Source organism: Panthera uncia, chromosome D1 (assembly GCF_023721935.1).
Source record: "Panthera uncia isolate 11264 chromosome D1, Puncia_PCG_1.0, whole genome shotgun sequence".
In the NCBI taxonomy this organism is placed as follows: domain Eukaryota; kingdom Metazoa; phylum Chordata; class Mammalia; order Carnivora; family Felidae; genus Panthera; species Panthera uncia.
Genome location: NC_064808.1, coordinates 59,315,614 through 59,339,244, shown reverse-complemented (window position 1 = coordinate 59,339,244; position 23,631 = coordinate 59,315,614). Strand labels below are relative to the sequence as shown.

At 44.4% G+C, this 23,631-nt stretch overlaps 1 protein-coding gene across 1 annotated transcript in view; it reads left to right on the top strand.

Annotated features, from left to right (window-relative positions):
- TENM4 (teneurin transmembrane protein 4) overlaps positions 1-23,631 on the top strand; it is a 233,189-nt gene that overhangs the window by 27,512 nt on the left and 182,046 nt on the right. Inside the window, exons 4-6 of the mRNA XM_049640560.1 lie at positions 10,119-10,289; positions 17,692-17,906; positions 19,537-19,747. Coding sequence (XP_049496517.1) covers positions 10,119-10,289; positions 17,692-17,906; positions 19,537-19,747 — 597 coding nt within the window. The remainder of the gene's footprint in view (positions 1-10,118; positions 10,290-17,691; positions 17,907-19,536; positions 19,748-23,631) is intronic.

Here is a 23,631-nt window from a genome sequence, read left to right as displayed (position 1 = left end):
CTCATGGTTCGTAGGTTTGAGCCCCGCGTTGGGCTCTATGCTGACCGCTCGGAGCCTGGAGCCTGCTTCGGATTCTGTGTCTCCGTCTCTCTGCCCCTCCCCCCGCTCGTGCTCACTCGCTTGTGCTCTCTCTCTCAAAAATAAATAAAAATTAGTTTAAAAAACTAAAAAGAAAAGAAAAGCTCGGGCCAGCCTTGTGAATCTAGCGTTGACGCTCAGAGGCAAGTGCCGCAAACAAAGGTCTTCCTCGTGTGTCTGTTGGCAGTGATTGGATCGACAGCTGTATGTTTATTCTCACAGGGGCTGACAGGAAACCTGTCCTGTGCTCCCCTGACAGTAGTCTGAGAAGAGCTCAGGGGTTGGTTTCAGTTCTTGGTGATGGCGTGATGAATGTGCAATTACAGATAATTCTGGAGGCTGGGTTGTCTGGAGATACAGAATTAGATTAATAACGTCTGTTTTGTCGCTGTGTTTTGAGGGGCCTAGTGTATAAAATGGAGTTACCAGCGATGCCTTCCTTAAAAAGTCGTGAGATTGAATGATCCCACAAATGTGAGTCCTCCAGCATTATGTCTTGCACGTGGTACAACTTTAATAATTAGGAGCTGTTATTGTTTTAATGATAGTCCTAATTATGTCTGCCCCTTCATTTTCTCCCTTTCTTCTTCACTCCTTTGGGCTAGGTGCTGAGGGGTAGAAATGAAAGGAGTAATCGCTGCCCTGAAGGGAGGGCCTCATGGTGGCCTGATACAGCCTGTCCCGTGGATTCATTCCCTTGACTCTAGGCTCAAGGAGACAACTTCTTTCTTATTTTTTTTAATATGAGATTTATTGTCAGATTGGTTTCCATATAACACCCAGTGCTCATCCCAACAGGTGCCCTCCTCAATGCCCATCACCCACTTTCCCTCCCTCCCACCCCCATCAACCCTCAGCTTATTCTCAGTTTTTAAGAGTCTCTTATGGTTTGCCTCCCTCCCTCTCTTTTTTTTTCCCCCTTCCCCTTCCCCATGGACTTCTGTTAAGTTTCTCAGGATCCATATAAGAGTGGAATCATATGGGGGCACCTGGGTGGCTCAGTCGGTTAAGCGTCCAACTTTGGCTCAAGTCATGATCTCACAACTTGTGGGTTCAAGCCCCGTGTCAGTGCTGACAGTTCAGAGCCTGGAACCTGCCTCAGATTCTGTGTTTCCCTCTCTCTCTTCCCCTCCCCCGCTCATGCTCTGTCTCTCAAAAATAAATAAACATTAAAAAAATTAAAAAACAAAAAGTGAAAACATATGGTATCTGTCTTTCTCTGGCTGACTTATTTCACTTAGCATAACATCCTCCAGTTCCATCCACGTTGCTACAAAAGGCCAGATTTCATTCTTTCTCATTGCCAAGTAGTATTCCACTGTGTATATAAACCACATCTTCTTTATCCATTCGTCAGTTGATGGACAGTTAGGCTCTTTGCATAATTTGGCTATTGTTGGTAGTGCAGCTATAAACATTGGGGTACATGTGTCCCTGTGCATCAGCACTCCTGCATCCCTTGGGTAAATCCCTAGCAGTGCTATTGCTGGGTCATAGGGTAGGTCTATTTTTAATTTTTTGAGGAACCTCCACACTGTTTTCCAGAGCGGCTGCACCAAGGAGACAACCTCTTTAATCTGGGAGTGCAGTGCCTGATGGAGGAATAGGCTGTGAGGATGGCTTTCCTGCCCTTACAGGATTTCCTGCCATGACTTAATGACAGAGTCGAAAACCTGGGCTCAGCAGGGTCCCAGGCTCTGCCCACATGCTCTCGTCAAGTCTGCGTCTCCTCACCTGTGCAATGAGGGAGGGGGCTGGGACTGTCAGTTCCATCTAAGCAACACCCTCCCCCAATATCCCAGCAGAAACTCCAGGCTCTGAACTCCCTGGAGAAATCTCCTGACCTTACTTTTGCAAGGAAAACCTCAATATACAATTACCATGATGGTGATAATGTTAGGAGCAAAGAGGATCATCTCTTTGAGAAAATACCAAGCACCATAATCTCATAAACTGTCTTCACAGCTCTTGGAGCTGAGTGTTATGGTCACCATTTTATAGATGAACAAACTCCAGAGAGTTACAAGCTCCAGAACAAGCTCCAGAGAGTTACCTCATGTCTGCCAGGGCACGTCACTGTGAACGTGAGAACTGGAAAAGGAACCCAGGGCTGTGTGACGGCAGCCTGTGCTCATCACCACTACAGTTCTGTGCTTCCCGTTTCTGGCCTCGGGAACCAGCACGACACTGGGAGGCGGGCACGGAGAAGTCGGATAACCGGGCTGAGGTCAGTCCACGGGTCGGTGGAGGTGACCAGCCCCTGCATTAGTTACGTAGAGAAGAGGTCTTAGTCGAGGCTGCCTGGTGAAAAGCGCCCAGAAAAGACAGCTCTCTGATTCCGTTGCTGAAATACTACCAGTTTATTCTGTGCGTATTAGATTCCAGCTCTGGTCCCCCCACCCCTTGCTGTGTGGCCCGCTTTGGGTGCCCTCCGGCTACATTGCTGTTCCTCCTGTGCAGTGACAGTGGGAGTGCCAGGTTCCCACTCGTGTGGCTGGCTGCGCTTGAGCCTCTTACTTGTGCCCAGCCGCCACCACCACCGCCCCTTGATTTACAGAACTTTTGAGCAGCTGCCGGCAAATCCTTCCCACAGCATTGCACGGTACAGAAAAATGATCAGCTGCACCAGAGTCCCTTCTCCAGAAAACACTTAATTTGGGGGTGAGAGACAGTAACCCCGATTGTTGCTGTCAGGTTTATCCAGAGACAGGAAGAAAGCAATATATTTACTTGATTTAAAATTAGCCCCACGTAGTCACCAGTGGGATCCTGTCAGGTTTCTTTATGCCGATTCTGCTTTTAAAAACTGTTTTATCCGTTGGGCAAGTATCTCTGGTTCCTGTGCCCAAAGTCTGTCAGCTAATGGAAGCAGGATAGAAAAAGGCCCCCTCAGGGTAAAGAAATTTATAGTTGGCATGGAAAGGGAATTAGGGAGAATATATAGAAAGAAGAAAAAGGTGATAGGACAGAGCTGGCTTAAACAAATCTTTCAGTGGCTCCAGAAATCAGGAAAATCAATGTAGCAAAATGACAAAGATGATGACAACTGCCGTAGAGCTCCTACTATGCGCCAGGCAGAGTTCTAAGCAAACTACATGCATTATTTCACTTAATCCTTTGAGATAGACGCTACCAGCTGCATTTTGCACGTGTGGAAACTGAGACTCAGGCGAAGTAATTTGCCCAAAGTCATAAAACTAATAAATGACCGAGCTCCGGTCTCTCTGGAGAGATCCAGACTTGAACTTGCATGCACATGGTTTTGACTCGGGGGGGGGGGGGGGGGGGGGGAGCCATGCCTAAAGTAGTCAGGATGGGGGCCCCATGCTTTGTCCTTGAGAAGAAAGCCCCTTAACAAACACCTCAGAAGAGCAAATCTGGCTATGCTGTCTGCAGAGGCTTTGCCTTCAGCTGTCTTAAATTTTAACTTAATTTCAGACACTGGAACTCACTAGTGGTGTGGTGTATCAGGAGGAGAGCCTGGACCTTGGAACCAGTCAGATCTGGGGTCAGATACTGTATCACTTCCCGTCTGGAAGGTGTGTTTGCAATCATGCGGCCTCTCTGAGCCTCCAGGTTTTTTTCATCATAAACTGAGAACAATAGTAATTTTCTCAAGGTTTATGTAAGGATAGAATGCAATAACATATGCAGTCCCTCTTGCTTAAGTGTCTGACACACGGCGTGTGCTCCAAGGTGGGATCTCCTCTCTGGGCTCTGACACCCTTCGTTTCTACCTATTCCTCCTGAGGCTGGGTTGGAGAACTTTCCTTTTCGTGTAAAGCAGCATTAAAATGAGTTCGGAAACTAGGTAAGAAAATTCATCCCTAATCCCACTATTATAATTCAAAGTCTGATGTCATTTTTACGTATGTCTTTCCAGGTTTTTTTTTCATATGCATATCTGGTTTTGCAGAGATGCAGTCAGCAAAAAAATGCAATTTTATGTCTTGCCTTTTTTTTCCCTTAGCATTCTATCATCAGTATTTGCCCTCATTGCTGGTTGTCATGGTCATTTTTGTATAACGATTGCACTGCATTCCATCCGGTACCTGTATTGTAAGTCAGCTAAGTTGTTCTATTTTTACACGTCTAGGTGGTTTCCACTTTTTCCGCTCTTGCCCTGCAGTCGACATCCCTGCGTATGGAACTTCTGGGTTTGGAATTTGTGAATGTCACAGCTTTGTAGCAAAACTAGGACTAGAACCTGGGGAATGAAACTCTGTCTTCTTGTTGCTGTTGTTTTGACTTTCTGTTTTTGTTGTTGTTTTCTCCATTAGATGACCATAGTCCGAGAATGCCAATGACTTATGTTTCACAGAAATGATAGTATTTATTAAAAGCAAAAGAAAACAAAACTGAGCACTAATATAAAACAGAAAAGTGGGTAGCCACATAACCGAGTTGATTCCCAATGCCTTTTGAAACCAAAAACACCGCTGGAATCAACACTCCCTTGTGGTTATTGATTGCCGCCTCTAGTCACTACCTAGAGCTACTAATTTACAGATGCAAGTGGGTTCATGCATTTGATTTTTGGAAGAAAGGGAAGCGTGCACCGTGACAGGAAAAGCTCTGCTGCTGTACTTATGTTGGTGATTCCTGCATAATGACTTTGTTAATTGCCTCTCGCTGGCTGGGTGCGGAGGGGGGTTGGGGGGGAGGCTTCAGTGTCTGAACATCTATGGGCATTCTTGTTAAAAATGTCAGGATGGAGCTTGCACTTTCTCGGCCATCTCTTTTGTCTTGCTGGGCAGGAAAAGGGGACTGGAAAATGTCAACCCTGGGATCAGATTGACCGGAGCTGAGGGAATAAGAAACTTCCCCCACCCCAGCTCTTGGCTTTTAGAAATCATTAACATTTCAGTGTGGGTGATCCTGTGAACCCGCTACCTTTCCACAACCTTCTTCTGAACTCTTAAGCACCTTTTCACCTTTTCATGGAATTAAAAAGTAGTTTAAAGGGAAAACCCATATCAGGTTTCTTATTTAGGTCACTTTCAGTGTGCTTGAGAGTTTTGCACTAACAGTTGTAAATACAAACCACAGAGTGCAATTTAGACAATCCTGTGATGTACATTGGTGGTGAATGGTCACCAGTAATTCTTCAGGAAAGGGGGTGTGACCAATTACAGTTTATTTTTTTCAATGGTCTGGTTCATCCTTAGAGCAGACAGGGGAGGACTATTTCTATTTCTTAGCTTTTCTGGATCCATGGCTGTTAATTTCACATCATTTGGGTAGCATTCGTTTCCTGCCATATACAACTTTAAACATGGGTTGCTGTTGGCCAAGAGATAGTTATTAACACCACTGGTCCCCCCAAACATTAATTGTAGCCATTGTGTGTGCGTGTGTGTGTGTGTGTGTGTGTGTGTGTTGGTGTTTGTGGGTTTTTTTGCTGGTGGCTTTATGTTGCCCATATTTTATCTTCTATTTAAAGTACAAGAATGAAAGGGGCACCTGGGTGGTTCAGTCGGTTAAGCATCCACCTTCAGCTCAGGTCATGATTTCACAAGTTTGAGCCCCGCATCGGGTTCTGTGCTCACAGCTTGGAGCCTGGCGCCTGCTTCGGCTTCTGTGTCTCCCCCTCTCTCTCTGCCCCTTCCCCACTCTCTCTGCCCCTCCCCCACTCGCACTCTGTCTCTATCTCAACATAAATAAACATTAAATTTAAAAAAAAATAAAAGTAAAAGAATGAAAAAGAGGAAGCTTGGGTTGGGAACACAGTCTCCTAAGTTTGAAGCTTGCCTCAAATCTATACTGGCTCCTACACTTATTCTGGTGATTCCTGCACGATGACTTTGTGAATTGCTTCCTGCCACCAGGTGCTGGGAGGAGGCTTCAGCATCTGAACATCTATTGGGCATTCTTGTTAAAAATGTCAGGATAGAGCTTGCACATTCTCAGCCATCCCTTATGTCTTGCTGGGCAGGGAAAGGGGACTGGTGGTATTGGGTAACTTTTACCTCTCCTGGTAAATCAGAGTATGTTAGTATAACTTAAATGTTAGTCTACTTTCCTTGTATGTATTTTCCAGTAATGATTTTTCAACCTATCTTTACATGAAGATAAAATTAGATAATATAAAGCATTCAGCATGTCAGTACGCACTCAAATGATTCCACATTTTGAGCTGCTGTTATTATTTTGATTATTTTCAAGGAAAAAGAAGAGTGGTTGCTTGAGTTATGTTTCCTTGGACTATCTGTGGCTTAGCTTGTGTTTTACCCTTTGGAGAGAGGAGGGGAGGAGAGGGGAGATTGTTCCTTCTCTCTTCCCCTCTTCCATAACCTGGAACTATAGAATTAACCACCACTCAGCACAGTAAAGGAATAGAGGGCCCTCTAGCACAAATCTATTTAAGACCCTGAATCAGAGAGTAAGGGTCCCTTCTGTTGTGGCTGTAAAGTGACCATGACTGGCTGAACTTCACACCTGTCTCCACATCATCACCTAATCTCGGTGGCCCCATGCTTACTTCCCACCTGCAAGCCTCCAAAACTGATTTCTGGGTGACTGAGTCTTCCGAGGGCCCAGGTTTGAGTGGGGTCCAGAACTTTGCCTTCCCAGGTGGTGAAAGGAAACAGAGAGACATGCCAGCCTCACAGCTGTGTGAGGACTCTGTGATGGCAGGTAGTGGGGGGCAAGGCCACGAGGAAGCCCCGCCAGTGTGCCTCCCGAAGCTTCAGGTCAGCATCTTCCCCCCACCCCCCCCACCAGCTGAGGACTGTCCTGCCCTAATTAACTTCCCTGAGACACAAGACCCTGTGATCATTTTCACCTCCAATGCTTTTTTCCACTGGCTTTTCTTTCCCCTCAGCTTTTTTCTTTTTCTTTCTTTCTTTCTTTCTTTCTTTCTTTCTTTCTTTCTTTCTTTCTTTCTCTCTCTCTCTCTCTCTCTCTCTCTCTCTTTCTTTCTTTTTAAGCAAGGGCTTGATTTTGCATCTTGTTAAAAGTAAGAGAAAGCTTTGACAATAAAAATGTTTTTCTTCGCAAAGCTGTGAGAGTTCTATTCATTCTGGGATTACTTAATTCTCATGACCTTTAACAAGACAGCACTTCTGCACAGTTAGATGAGATAATTGATTCTAATGGGGAAAGGAGCAGTGCTCATTTAACTGCATATCTCTGAGTCGTCCTCCGTTCAAACAATTTCTCCATTACCTTTGGAGTTGCCAATATATAGATTAAACTGGTAAGACGGTAAGCAAAAATGGGAGCTAATTCAGCCTTGGAAACGGCAGAGTTTTCACTTCTTCCAGGCAAGTTAACTTCTATCATTATTGACAACTACACCACCACGAGCAGCATAAAGTTCCTCCTCCTTTAGTGCCCAGGACCAAAAATATGCTAAGTGGTAGCTGCTGTTTTATCATTATCATCAACAGTATGAGTATAATGGTTACAAAATACTGCCATCATGCGTATGTACGGTTTACAAAGCACTTTGCCATATTTTATCTCATATGATACAGTAATTCTTTGAAATAATTGCCTCTCCATTTCTTGGATGCATCTAGGTGGTGGCAGCTAGGATTCCAAACCAGTCTTCTTATCTCTGGCACACACTGTTCCCCGCTCAGCAGTAACCAGAGAGAGCAAAGGGTCAGATTCCATTTCTGTTACAGAGTACCCCTCCTGTTGAGATCAAACTTGTGTGCGTTCCCTGGGTGGCTTGTGTTTTGGACTAGAAGTCAGAAGGATGTGCAGCTCTCGTGTCCTTTATACAGTTATTTGTGTCTTGAAGGTGCCCACACAGCCCCTCAAGACCCCCCCCCCCACCAGCCCATCAGTGAACCCTTCCACGGATGGGCCAAGCAATACAACCCTCTGTCCTCCTCACAGGATCCTGTGTTACAGCCCCCAAAGCTGCTCCATGTGTGAACGGGGATGTTTTTATAACACCCACTTGCCTTGCAAGGTAAAGCTAGTGAGAAAGGCTTGGTGAAGTGGGTGGAGCCTGGGCTTCAAGCCGGAAAGACTGGTGATATCTGATTTCAGTGTTTGAATAGTTGCAGATTCTAGTCTACACTGTGTCGCTCGCGAGCCATTTAACCTTCCCTGTGTTAATCGATGTCACTGTGTCTTAGTTTCTGCATCTGTAAAATGGGGCTATTACTAACTGTCTTTTCAGGATTTTTGTGAGAATTAAGGAAATATTGCATTTACTGCTTTTGGCACAATGCCTGGCACTCAGTTTTATAATTACCTTCTGAGCCTTAGCGTGCACATCTGCAAGTTGGGTCTCGCAGGGCTGCCTTGAGGTTTAGAGGCAATGTATACAAATTTCCCAGTACGCTTCCTGGCATGCAGTTAGCCCTCAGTATACATAATTACTGTGGGCCTTCATAGTTCCATAGATCCTTCCCTGGGCTCCTCTGGGCCTCTTAGTGGGCCAGTCACCTCCTCCTCTGGGCCTTCTAGTCCTTCTGAGTAGACTTTGTTCCTTGTCCATCTTCTCTACTTGTCTGTGAGCTCATGGAAGCAAGGGCTGTCTGATTACGTTCTGGCTCTCCAGAGTCAGCCCTGGGTCCCAGTACAGGGTAGGCTTCTAGGAAATGTTCATCGGTACAACAAAGGAGTGATGTTGCATACAGGATGCTGTGGGAGTCAGGGACTGAAGTTCTTAACTCTCTGTGTGAGGAATCAGGGCAGGCATTTCAGAAAAGGTAAGTAGGGACCATTGACAAGTCTTAAATCCTAAAATGGGATTTAAGCAGACATTTTGTACTAGATTACAAAATCTTTTGGAAACAAGTTTCCTCACCTTTTCAAGCACTGTGTATGTTAGGGAACAGTGTCCATTCTTTGGCGTCTTATGGTCTCTTCTAGATTGTTGCACAAGACCGTTTAGCAGTCGCTACCTTGGAAAAAAATATTTTTAAAACAGAAATGCAAGTACATCCTACAAAATCAAAAAGTACAACAGATATACAGTTAGAAGCAAATCTGTCTTCTATCCCTGACCCTTAGGATCTCTTTCCATCATTGGATGCATCTACTGTTACCAGTGTCTTTCATATCCTTCAGGAATATTCTAAACATATACATGATTTTTCCCCCCAAAGGCAGTATATCAGATATACCATTCTGCATGTTACAATTTTCCTTTCAGAAAAATATAAAGAGCTTCCATGTGCTTTTTTTATGATTACATAATACATTGTATGAAGGTAACTTATCTGGCCCCTTATTGATGAAGTGGTTTCTAATATTTTGCTACTACAAACAGTGCTGCAGTGAATAACCTTGTATGTACATCATTTAGTATAATATGTGAAAATATTTGGAGGAGAAATTTCTAGAATTTTCTAGAAACCCTGGGAACCTCTAAATCCCAGGATCAGTAGTATGTTTGTTATTAATTTGATAGCTTTTTTCAAATTGTCCTTCATAGCGTTTGTACCAACTTATGCTCATACCAACGAAGTATGAGAGTGCTTATTTCCTGTTCTCTGTCAATACTGTATAATTTTAACCTTTTTTATCTTTGCCAAAGCCTATGTGAAAAATAGTATTTCAAAGTTTTAACTTACATTTCTCCTATGATGAGTGTTGTCAAGAGTCTTTTCATATGATTGAGAACCAATTGTATTTCTTATGCTGTAAGCTCTCTGCTCATAGTTCATATCATATTCCTATTTTCCTGATGAGCTGTTGGATTTTACTTATTATTTGTAGCAGTTATTTTTATATTAATGAAATTAACCCTTTGTGCTACAAATTGCAAAATTTCCCCCTAGATTATTTATCTTTCAAAGCAAAAGGCCAAGGCTTCCTGAAACTCCCCCATCCCTACCCCTCTCCCTGTCCCACCAGACTGTGAGCCCTCAGGGGCAGGGTCTATGCCTTGAGCATCTCCATGCCCAGCCCCCCACATAGGGCTTGGCACTGCAAAGCTCTCTTCGGGGGCTGTTTGTTGAACTGAGCTGAACTGAATTCCTGAGTTCCCCACCCCAGCTGCCCTCCCCTATGGCTTGGGAGTTCCATTTCCTCCGCCAGCAGAAAAAGATGACTTTTCTCATTGCTCACCACAGCCATGCACCTGTTTGGCCTAAACTGGCACCTGCAGCCGATGGAGGGGCAGATGTATGAAATCACGGAGGACACAGCCAGCAGTTGGCCTGTGCCAACGGACGTCTCCCTGTATCCATCAGGGGGCACTGGGTTAGAGATCCCTGACAGGAAAGGCAAAGGAGCCACAGAAGGTAGGGTTGCCGTGTTGTTCGTGTCGTGAGTCCTCTGTGTCTGCCTTTGAACCGAAGAGACCTTCATTATGCACGTCATGTGCCTGACTCACAGCTCCGTGCTTTGGCCCTTCCTCCATCTTTCTGCACTCCACGCCGGCTGCCAGCCCACCTGTGTCTTCATCTCAGTTCCTTTTCACTGTGAGCTCATAGCGGGGCTGGGGCAGCTCTCATGGTGCTCAGCAGTATCCCATCTCATGCCTCGAGGGAAGCATCATGGGCTTTCGCACTGCTGGGTGGCTGTCTTGGATTGTGTGGGATCAGGATGAGTCCTTAAGGGGCCAATAACAATAATCATTAGTGTTGGTACGGTTTATTTGTTTCAAAGATTTTGTCAAGAGCTTTTTACACTTAATCCTCACAGAGATCCTGTGAGATAAGTATAATTCTTTAGACCCATTTTAGATACAAAACCTAAGGGTTACATTAATTTAGTGACTTGACCAGAGGTCGCTCAGCTAGTAAATAATGGAGCTTGGCATATGAGCCCAGGTCTGGATGACTCCAGAGCTCTTACTGTCTCTATAAATTGTCCTACCTGACTCACCACATGGTTGCAAGACCCCGAAGGAGATGTAGATGAGAAATCCCATTATGCAGTGGGACACGGATATTTTTCTATCAGTGATGGAGTGGTAGTGACATTTGGAGTTTGGCATTCTTAAATGGGACATCTGTAGACCCATGTTCTGAATTTCTTAAGGGTCTTTCTAACACGCCATTGACACACATTCTTTCACTATCAGCCAGAAGTGGCACAGACTCACAAAAATGGTACCGTGAAAGATGGCTGAGCTAATGGGCCAGTCTCATTGCCATTCTGGGCAGCGTAGGCATTCTTTATCCTGTCCCTGCTGTGCCCTGCTTCATCCCGTCTGTTAGCAAAGTGTACCACAGGTCTGCCTCCACCTTTACTGCTTATATCTTCTTTCCTAGCATCTCAGACAACTTTGGGGTCAAAGCTTCTGAGGTTTCCTGCCCTCAAGGATTTCCCTTCCAGGAATCTGTTTGGTTAACAGGGTACCATATGCTTGGTTGAAGTAGCTACTCAGGACCTCTGAATGATCCTGAAGGCAAAAATCAATTCTTTTTTAAAAAAACGTTTATTTTTGAGATGGAAAGACAGAACACAAGTGGAGGAGGGGCAGAGAGAAAGTAAGAGAGAGAACCCCAAGGAGACTTGCACTTGTCAGTGCAGAGCCTGACACAGAGCTCGAATTCAGAAACCATGAGATCATGACCTGAGCTGAAATCAAGAGTTGGATGCTTAACCAACTGAGCCACCCAGGCACCCCCAACTCTTTCTTTTTGTTTTTTAAATATGGAATGCTTCATGAATTTGCATGTAATCCTTGCACAGGGACTATGCTAATATTCCAACAAAATCAACTCTTGACCCATGGTCATCTTTAAGGGAAGTAAGAATGGGAGCATTTCCACAGAGCCAAATCAGAACCTCTGCTTACTTTTTCTAGGGGCAATGCCAGTCTTCTCCTTTACAAAGATTTTAAGACTTAAAACATTTAATAATTTATACTTGTTTCGCCCTTTAGTAAGGATATGGAGGGAGTGTGGATAGGGCCACGGGAAGAGCTCTGGGTTAGGAAGCAAGAGCCCTGACTTCAAGCCCAGCTGCTGACCCTTGAATTGTCCTTAAGCAAATCCCTTGAAAGACTTTCTGAGTGGGGTGCCTGGTCGGTTAAGCGTCTGACCGTGGCTCAGGTCATAATCTTGCAGCTTGTGAGTTCAAGCCCCGCGTCAGGTTCTGTCCTGACAGCTCAGAGGCTGGAGGCTGTGTCTCCCTCTCTCTCTGTCCATCCCCCACTCATGCTCTGTCTCTCTCCTTTCTCCCTACCCCTCCTCCACTTGTGTTCTCTGTCTCTCTCAAAAATAAACAAACATTTTTTTAAAAAAATGAATTGATTTTGGCTTTCAGGATCATTCAGAGGTCTTCTCTCTCAAAAATAAATAAAAAAAAGTGAACATGCTTTCAAAAAAAAAAAAAAAAAAGACTTTCTGAGCTTCATTCTCCTCCTCTCTAAATGGAAGATATTGAGCTAAATTATCTCCAAGGTCCAGTTTAATTCACAAGTCCTACATATGAAATTGATAGTAGAATCATCAGACTAACCAGACGGTTCTTTAGAATTTTTTTCCAGACCAGCCCTGTCCATGGTCCTGCCTGTCAGCTTGTGAATCCCTTGTCAGTTTATAGTGTCACATGCCATACGGGAATACCATCCATGTGGACGGTCTTTAGGTCAGCACGTACAAATGCAGATTTAAGATATGTTAACCCTCAAGGCATTGGAAGAGGTCTCATTTAGCAAAATGTATTTTCTTCCCTCCATGATCTCTATCAGACATTCTTGAAACAGAGTTGGATCTATCTGAAATCTCCCATTCTAATGAAATTAGTTTGTGGGTTTTTTAGGTTTTGTTTTGTTTTACCCAAGGAGCAGGAGGTGCAGATAAGAGGCAAAATAAAATTGCCCCAGCTTATTGGTTTACTTTAATTGGAGTATTTTTGCTTAAAGGGATTATCTGTCATTACTAATGCAAATGGAAATCCTGTTTACAAAGCCCTAAAATGCAGTGCTGTGCTGGAAAGTGGTCAGCATCAAAAGCAATTACTGTGACAAAAAATACATCAGACTGGAGAAACAGAGGACAAAGCTTCCTACAGTTTATGTGAGACCACATGGTTCTTAATTTCTTTTGCCCTGGTCAAACCAATGTCTACACAGTTCATGTTTTTAATTGTAACGTTAAAAAACCTACTTCCTTAGACATAGCTCAAGGGGAAAAGTCTTTAACACTGATGTGAGTGCATATTTCCTATCCCTTCGAAGGGTATCAGAGAGGAGAGCTGATTACAGAATTAAGATTAGAGCCCTGGTTTACAGAGATGGCAGTAACAATGTGGTATGATGGAAAGAAGATAAATGAGCCTTGGAGCCAGACAGGCTTGAATCCTGGCCCTCAAATTTATTGGCTTTGTTAACTCATGCCAATTACTCCATCTTCTTTGGCCTTAGTTTCTTCATCCATAAGAACAAGGATGGTAACGTCTGTATCTTTTCAGACTGGTGGTGAAGAGGCACTCAACAACTGTCACTTCCTTTCTTCCCATCTGCTCAAATCCCAAGCCATTCCATGTCAGTTATCAGAATCTCAGAAATCCAGACTAAGTAATATTTTCCCCTCAAAGACCCTGCAAATAATTGGGACATGTTTTCATATTGTAAAATGCTATATATTTTTTAATTATGCAAATTAAATATATAATGAGTCCAGTATTTTAAATGCTCATCATGTCTTTGAGAATAACCTCAACCTGCAATCTACACTGTATTTTCAAAGTGGCTCTTACCATTTCAGGGTGTCATGGGACAGAAACCAAATATGGCAGCTTTTCGAAGAAAAGCCACAATAACTTACGTTATATGTTAATGGAAAAGAGGGGAGAAAGCATTGAATAAACAAAAATTCCTGATGGTTGAATTGGTGGGCTTAGGGATAGCATTTTCTTCTTTCTGCAATGAAATAAAAATTACCCATCAGTTTAAACCATGCAAATTGCTGCACGCAGGCTCAGCTGGGCTCTCCAAAATGGAACAGCTTATTTTGATAACCAAATAAATTTCTAACAGTTGCTAAGGAAACTAAAGGATTCTTTGTGCAAGTTATTGCATTGAAAAGAACCAGAAAGGTGGAGGGAAGAGGAGAGTGTTAGTTGATTAAGAATTTAGAACCTGTGTAGATGGATCTTAGTTCAAGAAAGTGAGGACTATGACTGAGAAGGGCATGGAATTTCACTTCTTCCAATTCTCTCTTGTTTGACCAAACAATCCAATCATTTCAGCAAATTGTTGAGAAATTTCTTTTATAGACATGATTGTGTATTTGTACATCATTGCTAGAGGAAGGCTGAGTCTGTGTATCTTTACAAAGAACAGGACTGTTGCCAGTAGAATTTGCCTTGTGAAACCTGATCATACTGTTGGAGATCCCTATTTCTTAGTTAAGCTCTTGGTGTTGTTTGTTAAGTCTCTGGGTGGCCCCCAATGATTGTGTAGTGTCCTCTTTATAAGTGTCTTGAGACCCCAACTCTTGCCCTTTAACTCTGGGTCCTGTTTGTGCATTCCTACTTCATAAAAACTGTCAACTTTCTGTGCCCCATGACACTCAGTGGGCCTTGGTCTACCTGGCCTAGCCTTGATGGTTAGATTGCTGGGACTGTGAGTTAGGTGGGACTCATGCACTGTGCCATTGACCCTTGAGTGAGACTATTGAGAGTGTCTTTGAAGAGTTTTAATTAACCACTTATCAATTTAATGCTTTAAGAAGCCATATTCTAGCAAATGAAGAGAAACCCCAAATGGCTTTATCTTCAAATGGTTTCTTTAGCATTCTGAGCCTCAGTACATACATCTTATCAGTGTGAGAATTAACTGAACCGATGAACGTAAAGGGGGGCCCAGCATGTAGTGAGAGCAAGAATTGATAGCAAGTATTACCACTAATCCTGCCACTTCTACCTTTAGTGCTGTTACTAACTACTGCTATTATTACTGCTGCTGCTGTTGTTGTCATTATTATTTTCCAGAATGTGGGTGGGGATAAAAAGAATTGTATACATAAGACCTGTCTCCTCCAACTCCCACCACCCTCTGTCATCTCTCCTCACTCTACTGTTGGTGGGTCTTGCTGTGTGGTCGGATGGTTTCTGTCTTAAGCACTCACAGCTTGGCGCTCGGATTTAAGAACAGAGGATCTGGAAAGAGGAAGGCAGGAAGAGCTGAGTGTGGCTTCACTCTGAATAACTGCTAGCCCAGCCAGTCTCACGCCTCTTTCCCATCAGACACGGGTACTCGCTGTGCTGTACCTCTTTCCCCTCAGAAGCCCCCATCTCGTCCCTACGTATAGTCCTACAAGGGGACCACTGGGGACCAGAGTAGGGGTATGATAAAGCTTAAATCCCCAGATGGGGTCCTCTTTTCCTTCAAAAACATCCCCTTTAGGCTGGGCTGTGGTCCCTTCCCTAAGGGTCTGGACCAGGTGACTTTTAGTACAAAGGTCACTTTAGTACAAAGCCCGAGTGGCCCTCAGAGACTCAGCCGAGAGTCCAGGTCCCGGTGGCCGGTGTGCCCTGGAACAGAATCAGCTATTTTTATTTGTATACACACCAAAGACAGTTCTTTTCTCTTATTTTGGCCCATGTTGGTGAAATACGAGAATGCTAGAAAAGAATATTGCTTTTTATCACTCCTCGGGTGTAAGAGCCAACTTATGTATGCCTCTGGGGCCCGCAGACCTCTGGAGAGAGACTCTGGGCTGGCCTCTGACCTTATGAGGCTCAGAACTCAGCTGATACAATAGCTGTCTCTCAAACACATGCTCACTGGAGGAGAAAATGAACCATGCAGGGTGCTCTAGCAGCATGCCAAAATGTGGGGGAAAGTTTTCATTATTTATTCTCAGACCCAGGAATTATTTGACTGCAGACAATTCTGAAATCCCATCAGCCCCGACTCCCACCCACTCACAAAGGAAATGAGTCCTTGGAATTAGCAGTCTCAGGCTTATTTCTGTGCAGTTTCTAGGAGGAAACTCAGAGTTCTGCATCCCTAGCAGAATGATAAGCTAAAGGGTACACTATTTTTCTACCTAGAATACAAAAGAATTGTGGTACGGGGAGCCCCACAATCAGATAAGAATGTGAAAGTAATTCTCCTCCATCTTAATGTGTTGTGAATTTGGCTTCTGTCTTTGAACTTCGAATCACAGTGTGGTGGTTTTTGTGTGTCTGCATTTTCAAGGTAAAAGTCTGGGGCACATTCCTTCCATAAAGGAATTAAATGCAAGCTCTTTCCCATGCTAATGACAGAATACTAGTGGTACTTTTATTGAGAGCGTGCATTTTAACTTTTTTTGTTGTTGGCATATTTTTTAATTAAAATAACATTTAATGGTTTGAAGCTAAAAACCTGATGTTTCTGCCTAGGAGTTTATAAAGGAATGATAACATATGGAGAAGTTTAACATTTAAATTGAATTTTATTATTTAAAACAGTAAAATATTTTATGACTACAACAATGCCCTGCCAAGCTCCATTTCAGCATCAAATGTGCTTTGTAAGGAATCTTACAAAGCTAGGGAAAAAAAGACATTTTAATTTCTTATTCCCCAAGTGCTTTTTATAAAAAGTTCTCACAAACGTGTTTTCTTTACAAATGGATTATTGTTCTTAAAGCCTCTCTTCGAACACGTCTAACAACAAATCTTGGAACTAAGATACCCTGGGGATTCTTCCTTACAAATAAGACGTAGTCTGCTGGCTGCCATGTGGCTAGTCAGTGTCCTAAAGGTGGTCTTCTAACATCCCTATCACCTCCTTCTGCCGCCTCCCAACTCCCCAGAGGGCTGATGTCTGGAAGGAAGTCAGGTTTATATTTTTCACATGTGAGTGTGCTTAATTAGTAAACAGAGGAAGTTTGATAAGCCCTCTTCCTTCCTGGCACTTCTGGTGCCCCCAGAAAGCTGTCACTCTCCTGAATGGTGACAGAAATGGGCAAGGGACCATATTTCTGACCCCTGTCCCCTGAAACCTGCAGGGTCAGGGGCCTTGGTTGAATTTCCAAGTATGCCATAGGCTTTGTGCCTGAACTTGAGATCAATTCCCTCAGCTTTACCTACTTCAGCACAAAACTGATATTCGAAGACCTCCATCCAAGCAAGACAAGGAAGCATTTTTCAGAAATATCCATTCCATTCAGAAGTACCCCCTTTTTCATCTTCCCCAGCCCAACTCCTGCTCCCCATATAAACCCCTTCCACATGTCTTAGCCTTAGAATTTGGCTTCCAGTTATACGTAAACCAGTAAACTTGTAAAATACCTTCATCCACTCAGGTCGGGCTTCCCACTGCTGGTGGGACCATTTTGAGTTGGAAATTTAATAACAACACCTTGTTCGCACTACCCTTTCTATTTTAGCGTGCATGCTTTTATACACACACACGTGTGCACAGTTATTCTCGTGTGACCACCAGTGATTATTTTGGGGATCGGAATATATCTTAACAAGCTGTGGAATTATGCAGTATACAGATGGCCCTTGAGGAGGACCCATACTGCTTTGGAAGAATGCATATTTTTAGCAGAACAGTTTGAGCATCACTAGAAAAAAAAAGTTCTGGACATTCTTCCTCCTCAGTGGGGAGTGGGGGTGGGGCTGGTGGTGGAACATAGTAGAGAGAAGTGTGAGGCACAGGGGAGTCCTGCTGTTCAGGGGCTCCGATCCCTTGTTTCACTTGTGGCCAACTGCTGTTTTTGTCTTCCCTTCCCTGTGTCTTGGTAGGAAAGCCCAGTAGTTTCTTTCCAGAGGACAGTTTCATAGACTCTGGAGAAATCGACGTGGGGAGACGGGCTTCGCAGAAGATTCCTCCTGGCACTTTCTGGAGATCTCAGGTGTTCATAGACCATCCTGTGCATCTGAAATTCAATGTGTCCCTGGGAAAGGCAGCTCTGGTTGGCATCTATGGCAGAAAAGGCCTTCCTCCTTCACATACACAGGTAACCAGAATGCCACATCCCCCGCTGATCTGCAGGGGCTCCTACCTCACATCCTAACCCAAAGTCAGGAAGCCTAATGCTCACACCTGGAGCCTTGTGTTTGAAGGGCATTTCACATATTTTATAGCCCATTCCTCCATTTGACCTAAGACCCTACCTTTCAGATGAGTAGGGTTATATCCCTGGGGTTTTTTAAGAAGAGGAAATTTTAGGAAATATCTCAAATAGCCTCTCTACTGTTACCCAGTCACCTGAGTGAAATTATCCAAGAAATAGAAAGAGAAAAGCATGCGCTTTGGAGTCAGACAGACTTCAGTTTGAATCCTCTTGTTATCAACTATGATAACTATGGCCTGGTGCTTACCCACTCAGAGCAAGTTTCTCATCTCTCCACTGATGATAACAATAGTCACTTTGTAGGGCTGTTGAGGAGAATCAAGAACATTTATAAGGCAGCTTGCACAAGATCTGGCTTAGAATACACGTTACTTCCCTGGTCTCTTACATTCCTTCTCTCCTTTGGGATTTCGCATTTACTGTGATACATGCACACCAGAAACACCTAACAGCTCATCTAGAATGATTGACATAACACCAGTCGTAATGGGTAAGGAACAGACTTGTTAAGGTCCTGCCAGCTCTGTGATTGGGTTAAAATAAATCAGAGGCATCCATCAGACATTCCCAAGCCGTGTGCAGCCTTCTTAGCCCCAGTTGTTACTTAAGATTCCCACGTGAAATCTAAGTAGATATATTTTCTAGCAGTGGAGTCATGGGAAAATAGAAACTGGGCCGCTCACCAGGACAGTGATGCTAGTCCTGGACTTCATTCCTGGGCCTCATTTACACATGAAATAGAATTAGATATCTTGGTTTTTTAAAAGATAGGTCAGTAGGTAGACAGATAAGTAGACAGATAATTGCTCAATTTGCTTGCTAGTAGGCCAGTAGGACTTAACCACCTACCTGTTGTTAGCACTATGTGGCTGACTTCTCTTGAGTCTCACCCTCGCAGGCTCAGATCAGTCAGCAATTGTGTGTCTGACCCAGCATGTAATCGTTGATAGAATTTTGAGCTAATCCAGTTTAGTTCCCCTAAAACTGCTCCCTGAACCTGCAGCATTTAGAAAGGATTGTTGACAACAGGAAGAGAGAGATCAGATTTGCACTTGCACCTGACTGACTTTTAAGGCACATCCAGTGCTCTAGTCCCAACCCTCGAGCCCTGGGATTCCCAGCGTCACTTGCGTGAAGCTGGAGTTCAGTCCTTCCGTGGCTGGGTTTCTGATCACGTGCCCACCATTGGAAGGGCATGGTTGTCCCGGCACAGGCTCAGCCAGATGAAGACTGCCTACATATACACCAAATTAAAGAAAAATGAGACCAAAAAAAAAATAATAATAATGCGCTAATTATGCTGCCCTCACAAGGGAATGAGGAGACTATTACCATGAGAAACAGGGGTCTGGGGAGGAGGTGAAGTCAGTTGATCAACCTTCATGTGACTCTAGCCTCTCTGCCTGTCCTCAGGTTGTATTTCCTTGTGTGCCCCCAGGAGACACGTGAGGAAGGAATCTAGCATTATGGTGAACCAGACACCCCGCTAATTATGCTCTGTTTGTACTTTTAGTTTGACTTTGTAGAGCTGCTGGATGGAAGGAGGCTCCTGACCCAGGAGGCACGGAGCCTCGAGGGACCCCAGCGCCAATCTCGGGGAGTTGTCCCCCCATCTAGTCACGAGACTGGCTTCATCCAGTATTTGGATTCAGGAATCTGGCACCTGGCTTTTTACAACGACGGGAAGGAGTCTGAAGTGGTTTCTTTTCTCACCACTGCCATTGGTAAGGAGCCTCCAGCCCTATGGGGTCTGTGGGATTTCTGTCTCCTTGGGTGAGAGGACCCTGGGGATTCTGAGGGTTGGAGCCAGCAAGGGAATGTGTCTTGCCCGCAGCTGTCGATGCCACCTGGAGTCTGGCATGAGTCCTTCCTGACTGGGCTTGCTGGACAGGGATGGGTGTGGGATTCAGGGGAAGGAGGGAGGGGAGGAGTGACAGGAGAGGCTGGCCAGCCATTCTGGGCCATTACCCACTGCCTTTCTTGTGTCATCTTTGGGCCAGCTGCTGCATTTAACAACTGAGAGGTAGAGTTGACAGCAAGACCGAAACCCTGCCTGACCAGCCACATGGAGGCAACACCTCTCTTCTTCTCACTTCTCTCCGACACCTGTATTTTGTCTTTATAGCTTCCTTGGCTCAACTCACTGATTTGTGGTTTGGGTTTTTGGTTTTTGACTGTGTGTAGCTTTTTGTTTATTTATTGTTTTGTCCTGGGAGCTAACAGTCCCTGGCAGTTGAGAAAAGAAGATAAATGCTCAGGGAGAGGGTGAGAATAGCAGAGCTATTCTGGATGAATATTCTGGAGCCGCGATGTTTGGGATAGTGCTGAACACCTTTTCTGTCCCTCATCATGGAAGAGGGCCACAGCTCTCCCTTCAGGGTGAGCCCATGGGGCCGCCCCACAAGCCGACGGGTGTCCAGGGAGCTTGGCATCTTGTTCTAAGGAATTTCTCTTCTTTATCCACACATTCCATAGAGTCTGTCTCTTCCTTGGATGGCCACGGGACACAGTGGCCTCAGTGGTTCAGGTCAGAAAACATTTATTCTGGGTTTATGTTGAAAGCATTATGACACAGCCTGGAGACAGAATCTCCCGCAGGAAAATAAAACTCCACTAACCAGAATGCATGGAAATAGGGTTTCTGCTTAATGAAAAGCTTCATGTGGTATAGAGTTCACCTCAAAACTCTGTCTCAGTCCTTGGCTAAGAATCTCTCTGACATGGAAAAGGGAGTTAAATAAAAAACCTCTGAATCTGGTCATTGGTTCCTAAAACTCCTGCAGAACTCTGGCTTTTCCTTCTACACAGCAATAATCATTTTCAGGCCATTTTCCCCTCATTTGCAATTTTGCCCTTAGTGTCGAGGCAGAAAATACCTTCCCATTAAATACGGGCATGGCTTATCCACTTCTGCTGTCCCTGCAGGCTCAGTATCCTACCCTCTTGGCAAAATGAGGGCAGCAGAGGCCATCTGGCTACGTCGGCCCCGATGTAGGAAACCCTGCTTTGTGCTGTCCTCGATTTGGAAGTGTCTGCCCTTACTGCTGGTCTCCGAGTGTCCAGAGGGCAAGGACTTTGACATAATCTTCTCTGCCCCCCAACCCCAAGCCCAGGCCCCGACATGCAGGGTCACTGGGTTACTAAGGGCGTGAGCACGAGCTTGGCCTGGCTTCTGCTCAGCCTCCCATTGGCAGGACCGTCAGCAGCCACAGGCCTGGCAGTTGCGGCTGCCGCTGGTTTCCTCCCCTATTGCCTCCTTTTGAGGTGGAGTTGAAAGTATCTCCGCTCTGAATTTCCACCACTAACTTGTGTTTTGACCCTGCACAAATCACTTAAGTTTTCCAGCTTCCGGTTTCTCTAGAGTCTGGATTTGAGGCCGCAGCTCGGTGGTTGCCGATGAGCTGGAGGCTGCCCGGGCAGCCCCGTTCCCCTGTCACCAGAGAGCCAGCTGTGGTCCTCACCATCGATTAGGCTCTCACTCTGCGGGGTTTGCCAGGCTCCAAACCTGGTTTCTTTTCCCTTTCTGGCCACAGTGGCTTCGTTTTTAGGGACGTGGATTATCGAGTCATTAGTGGTGCCTGAGTGAGAGCTTCCTGGTCTCACAGCCTGATTTCTCTGAGGCATGGTTCACAAAGAAGCATGGACTGTTTTGCTCGCTCAGAACGAAGATCTCTTATAATCAGAATTCTTTATTTTTAATAACTGAGCATAAATATGAAAGAATATTAATATCGACCCCCAAAGAAAGCCACTTTTAATTAGGGTGACTCTCAAAGAAGTAAAATGTAGGTGCAGTTAGGTATCTTTGCCAATTCTTGCCTTGTCAGAGCTTGCTAACCTGTTTTGTTATAATTAAGGCCATGGTCTTCCTTTTCCCTCTGGCTCTCCTGTTCTTACCTTAATGATGAAGTCTGCCTTCACCTCCTTAACCCTATGATGTCCTTCAGAGCAGAGAGGCTATCCTGGGCTTCTCAGAGTTTGATGACCCATTTGATGTCTCATTAAAACACAGATTCCCCTTCACTAGGTGGGGGTGGGCCCTTAGAGTCTCCATTTCTCACCGGCCTCAGTGATACTGGTGCCACCCAGCTGTGGACCACATTTTGAGTAGCCGGGGGTTATGGTATCTTATGAATGGTCTCAAATATTGTCATGCAAAGCAGTCACCCGGGAAGCTCGTTCAAAGTTCAGATTCCTGTGCCCTGTCCCCAGGAATTATGACCCACTAGGCCTGAGGTAGAGCCCAGATAATCTTGATTCCAGGGGTCTTTCCACTAAGCTTTGAGCACTGCTTTCTCTTTCTTCCTCCCCTGACTGTCCCACACTAGCTCTGTGACCATTGTCAGGTCACCTCTCTGAGGTTTTTCTTAGATGGAAAATGAAATAGTAACAGTACTCTGCAGTCCCTGTCATGAAGATCAGAGAAGATATAAAGTGCCCAGCACAGGCTTTGGCCTCCTAAGAGACCCAATAAATGGAAGTTGCTAATATTCTCTTCTTCCCTCCTTCTCCCTTTGTCTTGCTGCCTTTCAGACTTGTCTGTCTTCTTTGAGCTACAGTGGTTGTTTAATGAATACTTTTTTTCTTTAATACAAAAACAGATGGATTCTGATGTTGCTATTAATCCCTCTCTCCCCAAGAGTCCGTGGCATTGAGTCTCAGCTGTCTGTGATTGTTACCTGTGAGCCATGAGTTGTAATTTGTCTTGGCAGGTTAATTAAAAGTTTGGGTCTTGTTTTAGTGAGCTCATTATGGTCCCAATATACAACTGTAACTCTCCGGCTTGCTTAACACACAAATTGGAATATGACCCTCCCTTCGTTACATGTTGAAATGCAGACATAGAATTTAAGAAGATCTGAGATGTCAGGATCCAGAGTATTTATGTCTGTTTGTAATTAAGTAACAGGAGAAATAATTGCGTTTAATTTAACAAATGGCTGTATTGTGTACGCTCGTGCTTTTCCCTCCATTTAATGCAATCCAGCTGATGATTTTAAATTAAATGAGTTTATCTTCTTCCTTGAAAAAATCTAAAAGCACTTTAATAACTGTATACATAAATACACACACACACACACACACACACACACACACACACACGCACTCCTAACTGAAACCAAGCAAGGTTTAGAATAAAACAGAGCAGCTGTTTTCAGAAACAACAGTTTTTCCCCACATGTGGAGGTCCAGGATTTGAAGGTAATGTTGTTTCTGGTCCTATCTTCACTGGAGGTGGGTATCCTTGCTGATGCCAAGTACTAAATGAAGTAGGAGGGTATATACCAGTAGCTAAAATACAATTTACCATTGCAGTTTACAAAAGGCTTCATATATATTCCTTAAGCCTCTAGATAACTCAATGAGGTGATTATTCTTATTTCTATGATCACCCCCTATTGCAGAGGAGGAAATTGAGGTTCAGGCATGGTAAGGGAAAAGCTGGGACTTGAATTTATGTCTCTCTGACTCCAAAGCTTGGGATCTTCCTTCTTTAGTAATCTGCCTCCTTCCCAGGATCATGTTTCTTTTTGGGGGATTACACTTCTCTTTTCTACCTATTTATTCATTCCTTAAAACTCAAGAGAGTGCATACTGTGTCTTCAGG